Raw genomic sequence first — 15,889 nt, 5'->3', positions numbered from 1 at the left:
AACTGGATACCACTGTAACAAATCCTCAGCTGTGAGAAGTATTAAGTCTACAGGTTTCTAGCCTCAGACAAAAATATTTCCATTTGCTGACCGCAAGAAGAGATTGTTGTGTTTTTTTTTTTTTTTTTTTTAATATGATCAGTAACGCGACATTCACAGCGATGAATCTGTTTCTGGACGCCGCAGTTAGTCTTTAGAGGTTGTCGTTAAGCTCCTCTCTTTAACCCCGTAGTTACTGGCCTGTATTGGGCCCTAATGGTTAAGTGATATTTTTAATATTTTATTTTATTTAATTGTCGCAATGAAAGAGTCAAACAAGTAGTTTTTTCTGATTGTGCCATTTAGGGGTAAATGTAATTTATTAATTATTATTATTATAATTTTTTATTTTTTTTAAGGGGGGGTCTGCTGCACAATTAGTTTCTTATGATTTTTTTTTTTTTTTATAGATTTAACTGTGTGCTATAAATAACATAATTTATAGTGTTTTTAATTTTTTACTATGTTTTAAATAAAATAAGAAATACCTTTTTTTCTTTTTTTTTCTTTTTTTTTAATGAAATTAAATTGCTTTGTGTCGTCATATTCTGACACAACTTTTGTGCGCTTTCTGGGGGGCTTTTTTTGCAGCATAAGCATTTTTGGATACATAGGACTTCTTTTTTTGATCATTTTTTCTTTTTTGGGGGGGGAGGGGCAGGATTTGTAACAGGGTTGAGGGATACACCAAATGGAAAAGGATTTAGGAAAACTAGAGGAATGGTCAAAAATCTGGCAACTAAAATGTAATGTTGATAAGTGCAAGATAATGCACCTGGGGCGTAAAAACCCAAGAGCAGAATATAAAATCAGTGATACAGTCCTAACCTCAGTATCTGAGGAAAGGGATTTAGGGGTCATTATTTCAGAAGACTTAGGCCTCTTTCACACAGGCGTTGCGGAAAAATGTGCGGGTGCGTTGCGGGAACACCCGCGATTTTTCCGCACGAGTGCAAAACATTGCAATGCGTTTTGCACTCGCGTGAGAAAAATCGTGCGTCTTTGGTACCCAAACCCGAACTTCTTCACAGAAGTTCGGGCTTGGGATCTGTGTTCTGTGGATTGTATTATTTCCCCTTATAACATGGTTATAAGGGAAAATAATAGCATTCTGAATACAGAATGCATAGTAAAATAGCGCTGGAGGGGTTAAAAAAAAATATATAATAATTTAACTCACCTTAATCCACTTGCTCGCGTAGCCCGGCATCTCCTTGTGTCTCCTTTGTTAAAGGACCTGTGATGACATCACTCCGGTCATCACATGGTACGTCACATGATCATGTGACGTACCATGTGATGACCGGAGTGATGTCATCACAGGTCCTTCAACAAAGGAGACACAAGGAGATGCTGGGCTACGCGAGCAAGTGGATTAAGGTGAGTTAAATTATTATATTTTTTTTTTTAACCCCTCCAGCGCTATTTTACTATGCATTCTGTATTCAGAATGCTATTATTTTCCCTTATAACCATGTTATAAGGGAAAATAATAATGATCGGGTCCCCATCCCGATCGTCTCCTAGCAACCGTGCGTGAAAATCGCACCGCGTCCGCACTTGCTTGCGGATGCTTGCGATTTTCACGCAACCCCATTCACTTCTATGGGGCCTGCGCTGCGTGAAAAACGCAGAATATAGAACATGCTGCGATTTTCACGCAACGCACAAGTGATGCGTGAAAATCACCGCTCATGTGAACAGCCCCATAGAAATGAATGGGTCGGTATTCAGTGCGGGTGCAATGCGTTTAACTCACGCATCGCATCCGCGCGGAATACTCGCCCGTGTGAAAGGGGCCTTAAAGGTAGGCAGACAATGTCACAGAGCAGCAGGAAATGCTAGCAGAATGCTGGGGTGTATAGGGAGAGGCATTACCAGTAGAAAGAGGGAGGCGCTCATGCCGCTCTACAGAGCACTAGTGAGGCCTCATTTGGAGTATTGTGCGCAGTACTGGAGACCATATCTCCAGAAGGATATTGATACTTTGGAGAGAGTTCAGAGAAGAGCTACTAAACTAGTACATGGATTGCAGGATAAAACTTACCAGGAAAGATTAAAGGACCTTAACATGTATAGCTTGGAAGAAAGACGAGACAGAGGGGATATGATAGAAACTGCTAAATACATAAAGGGAATCAACAAGGTAAAAGAGGAGAGAAGATTTAAAAGAAGACAAACTGCTACAAGAGGACATAGTTTTAAATTAGAGGGGAAAAGGCTTAAAAGTGATATCAGGAAGTATTACTTTACTGAGAGAGTAGTGGATGCATGGAATAGCCTTCCTGCAGAAGTGGTAGCTGCAAATACAGTGAAGGGGTTTAAGCATGCATGGGATAGGCATAAGGCCATCCTTCATATAAGATAGGGCCAGGGGCTATCCATAGTATTCAGTATATTGGGCAGACTAGATGGGCCAAATGGTTCTTATCTGCCGATTCTATGTTTCTATAAACCGCAATTCTGACTTGGTAAACATTTTTTTTGTAAACATTTTCTAGTACGCGTCGTCTCGGATGTGACGATGCAAATTATGGATACTTTATAAAAATAAAAAAATTAAAATGGCGGTTATCCAGGATTTTTATACTGATGGCCTATTCTCATAAAAGTTCATCAATAACAGATCTTATGTTGTGTGTGTTGTTGTTTTTTTTTGTTTTTTTTTATGTCTTTTTTTTTTTGCATGAATAAAATAATTTAGTAAGATGTTATTAAAGAGGTTTTCTGGGATTTTGATACCGATGGCTTGTAATTAAGACTTCCAGATCCCCACCGATCAGCTATGTGAAGAGACCACAGCCCTCTTCCTAGGCCTGTGATATCACATTCATCAGTCACATGGCCTATGGTCTCCTCAAACAGATGATCGGCGGGGGTGCAGAGAGTCGGACCCCCGCCTATCACCTGTTTAAAGAGACCACCAAGCACAGCGCCGTACATTGTATAGTGGCTGGGCTTAGTGTTGCAGATCCGCTCCATTCACTGGAATGGGACTGAGCTGCGCCTAGGTCATGTGACCGATGAACGTGACGTCATTGGCCGAGGGAGAGGCCACAGCGCTCACTGGAGTTTTACCCCCGTCGATCTGATATTGGTGACTGATCCTATGGGCTATCAGTATCAAAATCCCAGAAAACCCTTTTTAGAAACTATTTTATTTATTTTATAACTATAATTTATTTTACTATTATTACTTTTTAATTGCATTTTTTATTATAACATTTATAAGCCCCACTAGGGGACTTGTTTAATTGCTGACCTAATACACTGCATTCCTCGTGTATTGCAGTGTATTATGCCTGTCAGTGTAAAGCTGACAAGCATGGTGTTAGGGCCTGTGATAGGCAGACAAACATGTTAGACCTCCGGGGCCTTCATCATCACCTCCACGGCTGCCCGTGTATTGGTGGTCACTAATGGGTTCAATGTTTTTTTAATCCCGTCCTCATGTTTATTTTTTTTCTGTTTTTCTCTGCAGCTTCTGGATGAACTGCCCATGATCTACGGCTGCAGCGTGTTCGTCTACTGCTTGTAAGTGACACCTTGTGTACTACATTGTGTACCCCACAAATATCACCAACATGGCCGCCGCCGCCACCACTGCTCCCATGAGAGTTATGGCTTCCTATTCCCAGAGGCCTGGAGTTTATTGACACATTTCTATCATTTTTTGGATGCTTAGGTGGTTGGTAGTATTGAGCGAAAAATGTGTTTTAAGTTCGGCGTCTAAAGTTCGGCTTATCGAAGAATCGCGTTCTGGATTTCGCTACCACGGACCATAACGGAATTTAGAATCCATAACGCGATTCTTAGATAACCCGAACTTTAGACGCCGAACTTAAAACACAAGTTCGCTCAACACTAGTGGTTGGTGTACAGTATATAGCGCGTACAGAAGACTTTTTACATTGGTGCGCTCCTCTGCTGCCATCTAGTGGTGGAGCTGTGTAAATGTTCAGGTTCCTGTAGGACGGTCCCCAGAGTTGTAGTGATGCTTTCTGACAATTATCATGTGCAGATCTGGACTAAGTGCACCACCATCAGTCATTACCCTACCTCCACATGCTTCTGAAGCCAAGAAGAGGGCAGTGGAGGATGGGAGTGGTAGCTTTGGCCATGAAGATGGTAGTAGTATTCACAGTGGTAATTCCCCAGTGGCAAGAGCTATTAAATCTATATGACCCTGTACTGTATAGTTATGCTATGCGCTCGCACGCTGCCCCCCCCCCCCTTCCCGACAAGTTTCACCAGAAGATCAGGCTTCTTCAGGGGTTTATGGGCAATTAACGCAGATGGCATCACATCCAGGGCTTAAATAGCCTTTCCTCCCTTTTTAAGCCCTGGATGTGATACCATTGGTGTACACTGCCCATAAACCCCTCAAGATAGATAGATAGCAGCAATGATGGGGGTTGTAGTACTCAGAGCCGAAGCAGCGTTTGGTTTCAAGTTTCAAAGTGGTTTTCCACTAAAAATAAACTACCAAAGTTATTCAACAAAGTCTCGCACGACTTCGCGAATAACTAACTTCGGCTCATTGGAACCCATGCATTCTTATGAAAGGAGGGAAGACCCAAGTCCATCTCCTGGCAACCTAAGGGCTATTATATATACAATAAATCAAAACATTTGTCTTAGTAACATATTACAATTTACCCTTTGTCGTGTCTCTGTCCTGGAGTACACACTGTGACGCTCTGCTCTTCTTTTTTTTTTTTTTTTTTCAGATACGAATGTTTCAAGCACAGAAGCTCCTATAATTATTTGCTGCTCGTCGTGTTAATACTTTTCAGTGTGATAGTAACTACAGTAAGTAATATTTATTCCTGGGGGTAGGGTTATTCATGCTATACGCTCTCACGATGCAGGACTTGAACAGGCAAGATGTAGCAGAGCTCGTAGTCTGCTGTGATGCATTGTGGGAGAAGTCGCACTAGGCTCTGTGTGTAGTAGCCGTTTCGTTCATTAGGGACTTAAAAATTGTAAATGCTGCTCTGGATGTGATTAGAGATGAAGCCATGATGGATTTCAAGTAAAGCTACACCACATTATATGCACGTGACCTGCGCCCCAGGACTGCAGACTGTGGAGCCATACTCTGTAAGCTGTAGATGTAGCAGTGCCTGCAGATGGCTCCCTCTAGTGGCACTTTGTATGAACTGAAACCTCATAGGAAAATTCAGACCGTATTTTTCATAGGTTCCTTATTGGGTGCTCATTCGTTCAAAGTTTTTTTTGAGATTTTAATACTGATGACCTATGCTCAAGATCAGTCATCAGTATCTGATCGGTGGGGGTCCGACACCCAGGACCCCCACTGATCAGCTGTTTGAGAAGGCACCGGTGCTGCTGTGAGAGCCGCCGCTTTCTCACAGCTCCGTACATTTTATAGCGGCTGTGCTTGGTATCGCAGCTCAGCCCCATTCACTTCTATGACCAGTGAACAGAGAGAAGGCCGCGGTGCCTTCTCAAACAGCTGATTGGCGGGGGTCCCAGGTGTCGGACCCCCACCGTTCAGATACTGATGACCTATTCAGAGGTCATCTGGATAGGTCATCAGTAAAAAAAAAAAAAAAAAATCTCGGGGATTCGCGGGGTTGAACTTGATGGACTTATGTTGCTTTTTCAACCGTATTAACTATGGAAAACCCCTTTAAGGTTGATGACCAGGTATGTTTAGCTGACTGAGCTCTGCTACATCAGCATGTGGTGTAGTACTGTGATGAAATTGAATACTGGAGTTAATAATATCCGTTGTGTTTTTTCCTCAGGTTTATTTGCAATGGAAGGAGCCGGTGTTTCATCAGGTAACGTTACTATGTTTTATACACATTAAGTTTAGCGCAATTCCCTGAGGTTTTGTTACAATGTATCAGCCTATTTTTTATTTGTTTATTGTTGTTTATAAAAGATTCCTGAGCCCTGTACAGTCAGACACCATCCGCACTGATTGGATAGTCTGACTGTGCAAGGACACATCCCCAACTTGTAACCCCCCTCTGGACCTTTATTGCAGACTTCTGGTAGGAGTAATAGAGAAGTGACACAATATAGAATCGCAAGGGAAGATGCCCCAGGATTGTTATGACATGGGGAATTCAGGTAGTTACTAAAACGGACATGTCAGGAGAGGAGATGGGTTCATCCACTTCCCTACCACGACAATACGACTATATAGTACGACTATATACTTAAGTGGTAGGCTCTTTAAATATGGCACCTGATGCCGAGTGGTCGCCATAACCAACAGGTGCCTGCTGTTTCACACAGCAGACGCTTGGGGCTAATGTCTGCGATCGGCGATAACGCCAGTCGTAGACATTTAACCTCTCATTTGCAGTGGTTGGGGCCATGCCCTTGTAATCACTCCCCTTTGCCAAAATAAAAATAAACAAAAAATAAACCTCATGGGCATCGCCACGTCCGAAAATGCCTGTACTATTAAAATATAAAAAAAAAAAAATCAAAGTGGCCCATTCACAGTTTTTTTTGTTGCTTCACCTCTCCCCAAAAAATTGAATAAAAAGTGATAAAAAAAAAGGTCCCTCGTACGGCTATATGAATGGAAGAATAAAAAAGTTATGGCTCTAGGAAGGCAGGGAGTGAAAAATGAAAAGGCAAAAACAGAAAATCGCCCTGTAATGAAGTGGTTACTATAGAAGTTTCATATGTTTTAGCGCCGGTCGGTGGCTGCAGGATCCGTGTCTGATCTTCTTAGTTTCCCTTTTTGCCTCCAGGTGATGTACGGAGTCCTGGTGACCTTCCTCGTCCTCCGATCGGTGTATATAGTGACATGGTAAGGCCTGACCCGTATCTGCCCCTCCACTCGCTGAACCCAATTAACCCAGAACCAAGGACCTATGACATTGGGCTTACGCTTTGCAATGTTAACCCATTAATGACCACCCAATATATGTGTTTTTTTATGGCGCTGTAGATTAAGAGGGAGCGGCTTCCGGCACTCTTTATCTGTTGTGAAACTACAACTCCCAGCATGCTCATTTCTTTTCTATGAGGGTTCAGTTGAGGCGGTGCGCATGCTGGGAGTTTTAGTTTGTGTGCCACCCCGAGTGAGAGGGGAGCTTCTTCTGTTCTAACGCCTGGGATTGGAGCAACCTCTGATTCCCAGCTGTTTAACCCTTCGATGGCTGCCGGTCACCGGATTATTACAGTACCAGTAAAGTACCGTCTGCGGATTTCCACCACAGTTTTCTCCCTTTGCAGAGCATGGGGTAAATTTCATGGCAAATCTGCAGCAAATTTGTATATGTAACGGATGCAGGTTTTGACGCGTATTTTTGCTCTGGATCCACGAAAAACTCTGCGCGTTACTTGTGGATTTGTCGCAGGTTTTGCTGTGGATTTGCCACCGATTTTACCCTTTTGCATTACAAAAGATGAAATGCACAGTGGAAATCTGCACGGCAGGGCAGCCTGGAGATGAGATCTGTTCTTATTCCCCCCGCTCTGTCTTGGCTCCATTTGTCCATCTCCCCCTGTCTGTTAACTCCCAGCTGAGGTTCAGACTGGGTCACGTGCACCGCTGCAGCCAATGACTGACCTCAGGGGTTACGTGATCCCAATCGGCATGTCCTTCCTGGGTCACATGCTACTTGCAGACATGTCACAGCTGAGGTCAGTCATTGGCTGCAGCAGTGCACTTGACCCCATCTGTCCAGAAGTTTACAGGACGGGGACTAGAAGACCGCAGACAGGAGACAGGGCTCCAGGACAGGGTAGCGGTATGAGCTCTGGAGGCTGGTAAATACACCCATAATCCTGGAAAATCCCAAAACAGGCCTGGTCATTAAAGGGTTAAAGCTTTTTGCTGCTACCCACCTATTAATTACGTGATGGCAGTGAAAGGGTCAAATTAAAATGTAATTTTCTATATTTTTCTACGCTCTGACTTGTCGCCTGTGAGATCCCTCTCCCTGGTGCTGATGTGACCTTCTGGGAAGACGGGGAAAGTGATCCCGAACGTGACATGTTGTGGGTCCTTTCAGTGTCTGACCAGTGGTCTGGTCTCCATTAATGACATCTTGAAGATGTTTCTGATTGCCGTCTGTCTTCTTGCAGGGTGTACCCGTGGCTGAGGGGCCTGGCTTACACCTCGTTAGGATTGTGTTTAATTGGATTTGTGCTCTGGAACGTGGACAACATTTTCTGCAGTACCTGGAGGTAAGGACTGTGTAGGTAGGTGGATGAGACAGGGAGGCAGTACTATCTGTACCTGCATCATTTATAGAGAGAGACAGGGAGGCAGTACTATCTGTACCTACATCATTTATAGAGAGAGACAGGGAGGCAGTACTATCTGTACCTACATCATTTACAGAGAGAGACAGGGAGGCAGTACTGTCTGTACCTACATAATTTACAGAGAGACACAGGGAGGCAGTACTATCTGTACCTACAGCATTTATAGAGAGAGACAGGGAGGCAGTACTATCTGTACCTACATAATTTACAGGGAGAGACAGGGAGGCAGTACTATCTGTACCTACAGCATTTATAGAGAGTAACAGGGAGGCAGTACTACTATCTGTACCTACAGCATTTATAGAGAGTAACAGGGAGGCAGTACTATCTGTACCTACATCATTTATAGGGAGATACAAAGAGGCAGTACTATCTGTACCTATATTATTTATAGAGAGAGATGGGGAAGCAGCTCTATCTGTACCTACATCAATTATAGAGAGAGAGACAGGAAGGCAGTACTATCTTTACCTACATCATTTATAGGGAGAGACAGGGAGGCAGTACTATCTGTACCTACAGCATTTACAGAGAGAGACAGGGAAGCAGTACTATCTGTACCTACATCATTTATAGAGAGAGACAGGGAGGCAGTACTATCTGTACCTACATAATTTATAGGGAGAGACAGGGAGGCAGTACTATCTGTACCTACATCATTTATAGAGAGAGACAGGGAGGCAGTACTGTCTGTACCTACATAATTTACAGAGAGACACAGGGAGGCAGTACTATCTGTACCTACAGCATTTATAGAGAGAGACAGGGAGGCAGTACTATCTGTACCTACATAATTTACAGGGAGAGACAGGGAGGCAGTACTATCTGTACCTACAGCATTTATAGAGAGTAACAGGGAGGCAGTACTATCTGTACCTACATCATTTATAGGGAGATACAAAGAGGCAGTACTATCTGTACCTATATTATTTATAGAGAGAGACGGGGAAGCAGCTCTATCTGTACCTACATCAATTATAGAGAGAGAGACAGGAAGGCAGTACTATCTGTACCTACAGCATTTATAGGGAGAGACAGGGAAGCAGAGCTATCTTAACCTACATCATTTATTGAGAGAGACAGGGAGGCAGTACTGTCTGTACCTACATAATTTTATAGAGAGAGACAGGGAGGCAGTACTATCTGTACCTACATAATTTATAGAGAGAGACAGGGAGGCAGTACTATCTGTACCTACATCATTTACAGGGAGAGACAGAGAAACATAGAATGTGTCGGCAGATAAGAACCATTTGGCCCATCTAGTCTGCCCAATATACTGAATACTTTGAATAGCCCTTGGCCCTATCTTATATAAAGGATGGCCTTATGCCTATCCCATGCATGCTTAAACAACACTATCTGTACCTACATCATTTATAGAGAAACACAGGGAGGCAGTACTATCTGTACCTACATCATTTATAGGGAGAGACAGGGAGGCAGTACTGTATCTACCTACATTATTTATAGAGAGAAACAGGGAGGCAGTACTATCTGTACTTGCATAATTTACGGAGAGAATGAGGCAGAACTATATGTATCTACATCATTACCAGAAAGAGACAGAGCGGCAGTACTATCTGTACCTACATCATTTATACAGAGAGAGAGGCAGTACTATCTGTAGCTGCATCATTTACAGGGAGAGACAGGGAGGCAGTACTATCTATACCTACATCATTTACAGGGAGGCAGTACTATCTATACCTACATCATTTACAGGGAGGCAGTACTGTCTGTACCTACATCATGTAAAGAGAGAGACAGGGAGGCAGAATTGTCTGTACCTATTTCATTGACTAGAAAACAGTGGCAGTTGTACTTACCTAATTTACAGATGGAGCAGTACTGCCGGTTATGATGTAGGCACAGTTAGTACTGCCTCCCTGTAAATGATGTAAAAGGTTTCTCTTACAGACATACTTGGCATTGACAGTTCCACATTTCTCATTTTGCAGGGATGTCCGACAGAAGATGCCTCCCGTCCTCGGGGCTGTGACACAGTTTCATGCCTGGTGGCACATACTGACTGGACTGGGCTCCTACCTGCATATCTTGTTTAGGTGATTATGTACCTTCTTGGCCACTCAAGGTTTAAAGAGGTTTTTTGGTTGACTTCTCAGTATCTGATCGGTGGGGGCCCGACTCCTGGCACCCACACCTATCAGCTGTTTAAAGTGGCTGTGACGCTGGGATGAGCCCTGCAGCCATTTTATATTATTTGAAGCACAGCGCCATACATTGTATAGTGGCTGTGCTTGGTATTGCAGTTCATTCACTTTTGACCAGTGTACTCGACGTCACCGTGCTCGCCCAAGTGGTTGGCAGGGGTGATGGGATTTGGACCCCTGTGATATTGAAGACCTATGCCTCAAAAGTTGCATATGACACACATGGATTTGGTTCGGGTTTATTGCATTGTGAGGGCTTTAACAAACTGCTCGCCACATCTCAACTTTTTGGACTCTAATAAATGTGACTTGGGGATATTGGGGGGTCTCCTCTGAATTTTCCAGTAATCGGGTTTTAAAAATGTATATTAATCCGGGTGTGCTCCACGGGTCGTCTCTTCTGACTGGATTTTGTGTTGTCTGTTTCAGCTTATATACACGGACTCTTTACCTTCGGTATCGGCCCAAGGTGAAGGTAAGTACCTGTTTATTACACCTCTGACTCGTCGCTGCTGAGAGTAGTAGTTCTGCTTTGCAAGATACATGAGAAGCTTACGATGTTTCTAGGATAAGTCATATGCTTCCCTCCTTAAAGGGGTTGTCAGAGGCAAAAATGTCTGCCCCATTGCAGACATTGGGCCCTCGGGGGGGAAGGGGGGGGTCTGGCGGATACCGCCACTCCAGGCAAAACTCAATGTCAGAGAAGTTTCCATTGCTCACCATGGTGTGTAGAACTGCTCACAGTGTGAACAGTACTGTGGTATCCCATTCACTGACAGCAAGCCTAAATCTTGAAAAACTGACAACATATATGGCAGACCTTTTCAATATTTGTGCTTGGTAAGTGATTGCATTAGCTTAGTCAAAGGGGGTTGTCCAGCATTAGAAAAACATTCTTCCAGAAACGGCACCACACCAGTCCACTGGTTGCATCTAGTATTGCAGTGGCTCCATTCAAGTGTGAATGACGCTGGGCTGTAATACCACACACGGCCTGTGGATAGAAGTGGCGTTTGGTTGCCAGGACAAATCATGTGACATGCAGTAGATGTGTCCAGTGTTCCCTCTAAGCCTATATAGCCAGTTAGCGGGGAGGTTAGGGACATGGGGACTGTGCTAAGCCGAGCAATACAGAACTGCGCAAAATACATATTAACATACACCGCCATATAGGATAAAGTATTAAATGGCATCTAGAGTTGGCCAGTGAAGGCTATTGTCTGGATCCCTGTGGTCTAGGGCAGTGAAGGGTTTAATGTCCGTATTCCTAATGGACCAGGTTATTGAAGTGGTTAATGTCTGTATTGCTTGTGGACTATGGCAGTATAGGGGTTAATGTCAGTACCCATGGTGGAATAGGGTAGTACCCCTGGCGGCCTAGGGCAGTCAAGGGGTTAATGTCAGAATCCCTGTTGGTCAGGGTCAGTGAAGGGGTAATGTCAGTATTTCTTGTGGACCATGGCAGTGTAGGGGGTAATGTCAGTACCCCTGGCGGTCTAGGGCAGTGTAAGGCCCCTTTCACACGGGCGAGTATTCCGCGCGGATGCGATGCGGTAGGTGAACGCATTGCACCCACACTGAATCCCGACCCATTCATTTCTATGGGGCTGTTCACATGAGCGGTGATTTTCACGCATCACTTGTGCGTTGCGTGAAAATCGCAGCATGCTCCTCTTTGTACGTAACGCAGGCCCCATAGAAATAAATGGGGTTGCGTGAAAATCGCAAGCATCCGCAAGCAAGTGCGGATGCGGTGCGATTTTTACGCACGGTTGCTAGGAGACGATCGGGATGGGGACCCGATCATTATTATTTTCTCTTATAACATGGTTATAAGGGAAAATAATAGCATTCTGAATACAGAATGCATAGTAATACAGCGCTGGAGGGGTTAAAAAAAATATAATTTAACTCACCTTAGTCCACTTGATCGCGTAGCCGGCATCTCCTTCTGTCTTCATCTGATCTATGTGCAGCAACAGGACCTGTGGTGACGTCACCAAAGGTCCTGTTGCTGCACAGAGATCAGATGAAGACAGAAGGAGATGCCGGGTGCGCGATCAAGTGGACTAAGGTGAGTTAAATCTTTTTTTTTTAACCCCTCCAGCCCTATTGTACTATGCATTCTGTATTCAGAATGCTATTATTTTCCCTTTATAACCATGTTATAAGGGGAAATAATACAATCTACAGAACACCGATCCCAAGTCTGAACTTCTGTGAAGAAGTTCGGGTTTGGGTACCAACACAATATAATGTTTTGCACTTGTGCGGAAAAATCGCGGGTGTTCCCGCAACGCACCCGCACATTTTCGCGCAACGCCCGTCTGAAAGAGGCCTAGGGGTTGATGTCAGTACCCTTGGCAGTCTAGGGCAGTGAAGGGGTTAATGTCAGAATCCCTGGTGGTAAATGTCAGTGAAGGGGTAATGTCAGTATATCTTGTGGACTATGGCAGTGTAGGGTTTAATGGCAGTACCCCCTGGTGGTCAGGGTCAGTGAAAGGAATAATGGTCACTCCATTGTGCTTACGGGGAGAGCTCAGGTGGTCTGCACAGGAGCACTTCACCTGACTGGGGATGGTTTCTCATCTGCATGGCTGCACATCTTAGGCTACTTTTACACTAGCATTTTAAGTTTTCCAGTATTGAGATCCGTCATAGGGGCTCAATACCGGAAAATAACGCAACGGAATGCATTTCGGAGCGCTCCATTCTGTTCAGTTCAGTTTTGTCCCTATTGACAATGAATGGGGACAAAACTGAACTGAACCGAACGGAGCGCTCCGAAATGCATTCTGTTCCGTTTAGTTGCGTTCCTAGACCGGAAAGCAAACCGCAGCATGTTGTATTTTGCTTTCTGTCCTGGGATGCGGAGCAAGACGGATCCGGCATGACCCCCCAATGCAAGTCAATGGGGACGGATCAGTTTTTTTCTCTGCCACAATAGAAAACGGATCCGTCCTCCATTGATTTTCAATGGGGGTAATGCCGGATCCGTCTTGGCAATGTTAAAGGGAGTCAGTCACCTCCATATGGCCAGATACAGCGCTTACATTGCCCTATAGCACACCTATACATGAATGTAACGGTACCTCGAACGGCGTGAAACCAGCAGCAATGTTGCGCTTGCCGGCGCATGCGCAGTAGTTAAAGCGATGCCTTGCCCACAATGCGGGGGATCTCGGCCGGACCGAAGGATGACGGTGGGCAGAGGCAGAGGCTGGGGCGGGGAAACAATGAAAAAAGGCAAAGCAGCCTGGGCTCCAACACGGGTAACGCCGCCCCGGGGCTCCAACACGGGTAACGCCGCCCCGGGGCTCCAACACGGGTAACGCTGCCCCGGGGCACTTGCAAGCGCTCATTTGCATATGTATTAAACTTCGTTTTTCCAGCTTCTGCAAGTGTAAAGACAAAGGTACCGTTACATTCATGTACAGGTGTGCTATAGGACAATGTAAGCGCTGTATATGGCCACATGGAGGGGACTGACTCCCTTTAAAGATAATACAACCGGATCCATTCATACGTTTTTGCTGGACCCTGCCGGATCTAGTGTGAAAGTAGCCTTAGAGGAAACAGTGGAGATGTGTAGTAATTGTATGCTCTGTGGTCTTCTTCAGTTCATGTTTGGGATGTGGCCGGTGATCATGGTGGAATCCCCCAAGAAGCACTGACCTAACCAGAAGAAGAAGAGGAGACAAAATGAAAAACATTCCACAGACCTCCTGACAACATAACCCCAGGACTCCGCCATTCGATCCACGGACTACTACTCTAAAACGACTATGTATTGCCAATACACAACGGCGCCCCCTATATGCAGAGGTATATAGAGTCTACAGCCTTGCACCGGTACTGCAAACTTCAACTGGATGGAACGTGAAGACCTCAGGGCGCCACCTGTGCCATAACTACTACGGAGCTTGCCACATGCACTCCCATCATCCTATTAAATGTGACTTCTGAATAATTACATAGATTGCCTTTTGTGTGGGCACACGCAGAATATAAGCCTGCGTGATCAAGTATTACAACCTCATCGCCTGCGCAGGGATGATCTGAACGCACAATCTGCATTATTGGGTTGCCATTGGTTTAGGCTAGGTCTGAGTGACCCTCGCAATGCAAGGGATGTGTGAGGAATAGAGCGGGGTCGCTTCTTTTATCATTTAATTAATATAACAATGTAACACGAGGAGAAGATGTACATTACCGGATATTGAACTGTTAGAATGGATACAGTATCTCTAAAAAGTATTCACGCCCCCAGGCATCCAATCACAGTGTTTTCACTTTGTATTTTGTGTATTAAAAAAATAAAATAATAATAATAAATATCCCATCGCTAGTTAGTTAGCTTAAATTAAATGCAAAGTAGTCCAGTGCGTAAGTATTCACACCCGCAAGTTATGATTTTGCCAGGCTACGTTTGGTAGGTATTGAAACTTTAAGTGTGATTAGAGAGGGCTCTGTTGCCTTGGCCCATGTCAAAATTGGAAAAATATATTCACAAACAGCAGATCTGTTGCAGATATTTCAGTCTAGTCTTTTTATCTGATTGGGATTGTTTTGTTGGAAAACACATGGACAAATCCTATTCTAATACTTGAGAAATCTTCAGCATTCCCCCTAAAGCTCCCCGGTGATGCGGTTCTCTTGCGGGCTGCCGCAGGTTTACACCCAGATTTGTCTAATGGAACTGAGAATCAGTTCAATTCATCCGTTTTGTCTGCATCGTCCATAAATTTCTGCCACATGTGAATTTACCTTAAAGCTTCCCGGTGATGTGGTTCTCGGACTGCAGCAGGTTTTCCATCCAGTTTTCTGTAATGGAACTGAAATCGGTTCAGCCCATCTGTTTTTTTCGGCACGCTCTATCCAGGTTAATGTGACAGTCAAAAACATTTCTGCCACAAATATTGCTACTTGTGAATTTACACCCTTAGGCCCCTTTCACACGGGCGAGTATTCCGCACGGATGCGATGCGTGAGGTGAACTCATTGCACCCGCATTGAATACCGACCCATTCATTTCTATGGGGCTGTGCACATGAGCGGTGATTTTCACGCATCACTTGTGCGTTGCGTGAAAATCGCAGCATGCTCTATATTCAGCGTTTTTCACGCAACGCAGGCCCCATAGAAGTGAATGGGGCCGCGTGAAAATCGCATAGCATCCGCAAGCAAGTGCGGATGCGGTGCGATTTTCACGCATGGTTGCTAGGTGACAGTCTATTCACTGTATTATTTTCCCTTATAACATGGTTATAAGGGAAAATAATAGCATTCTGAATACAGAATGCTTAGTAGGTGATCAATTAGGGGTTAAAAAAATAAAAAAAGAAACTCACCTTCTCCTCTTGTTCGCGTAGTTCCCGGTCTCTTCTTTACTTCTCAAAAGATGAACTATT

The 15,889-nt window shown here is 44.4% G+C and overlaps 1 protein-coding gene across 1 annotated transcript in view; it reads left to right on the top strand.

Annotated features, from left to right (window-relative positions):
• The window catches only part of ACER3 (alkaline ceramidase 3), a 43,274-nt gene extending 28,453 nt beyond the window's left edge, over positions 1-14,821 (top strand). The window contains exons 4-11 of the mRNA XM_040426429.1: positions 3,521-3,573; positions 4,770-4,851; positions 5,814-5,849; positions 6,780-6,838; positions 8,122-8,223; positions 10,266-10,370; positions 10,908-10,953; positions 14,099-14,821. Coding sequence (XP_040282363.1) covers positions 3,521-3,573; positions 4,770-4,851; positions 5,814-5,849; positions 6,780-6,838; positions 8,122-8,223; positions 10,266-10,370; positions 10,908-10,953; positions 14,099-14,152 — 537 coding nt within the window. The 3' untranslated portion in view covers positions 14,153-14,821. The remainder of the gene's footprint in view (positions 1-3,520; positions 3,574-4,769; positions 4,852-5,813; positions 5,850-6,779; positions 6,839-8,121; positions 8,224-10,265; positions 10,371-10,907; positions 10,954-14,098) is intronic.
• The last annotated feature ends 1,068 nt before the right edge of the window (positions 14,822-15,889 follow it).

Source organism: Bufo bufo, chromosome 3, assembly GCF_905171765.1.
Source record: "Bufo bufo chromosome 3, aBufBuf1.1, whole genome shotgun sequence".
NCBI classification, from domain to species: domain Eukaryota; kingdom Metazoa; phylum Chordata; class Amphibia; order Anura; family Bufonidae; genus Bufo; species Bufo bufo.
The sequence above is the reverse complement of the archived record's forward strand: the minus strand, read 5'-3'. Positions and strand labels throughout refer to the sequence as shown.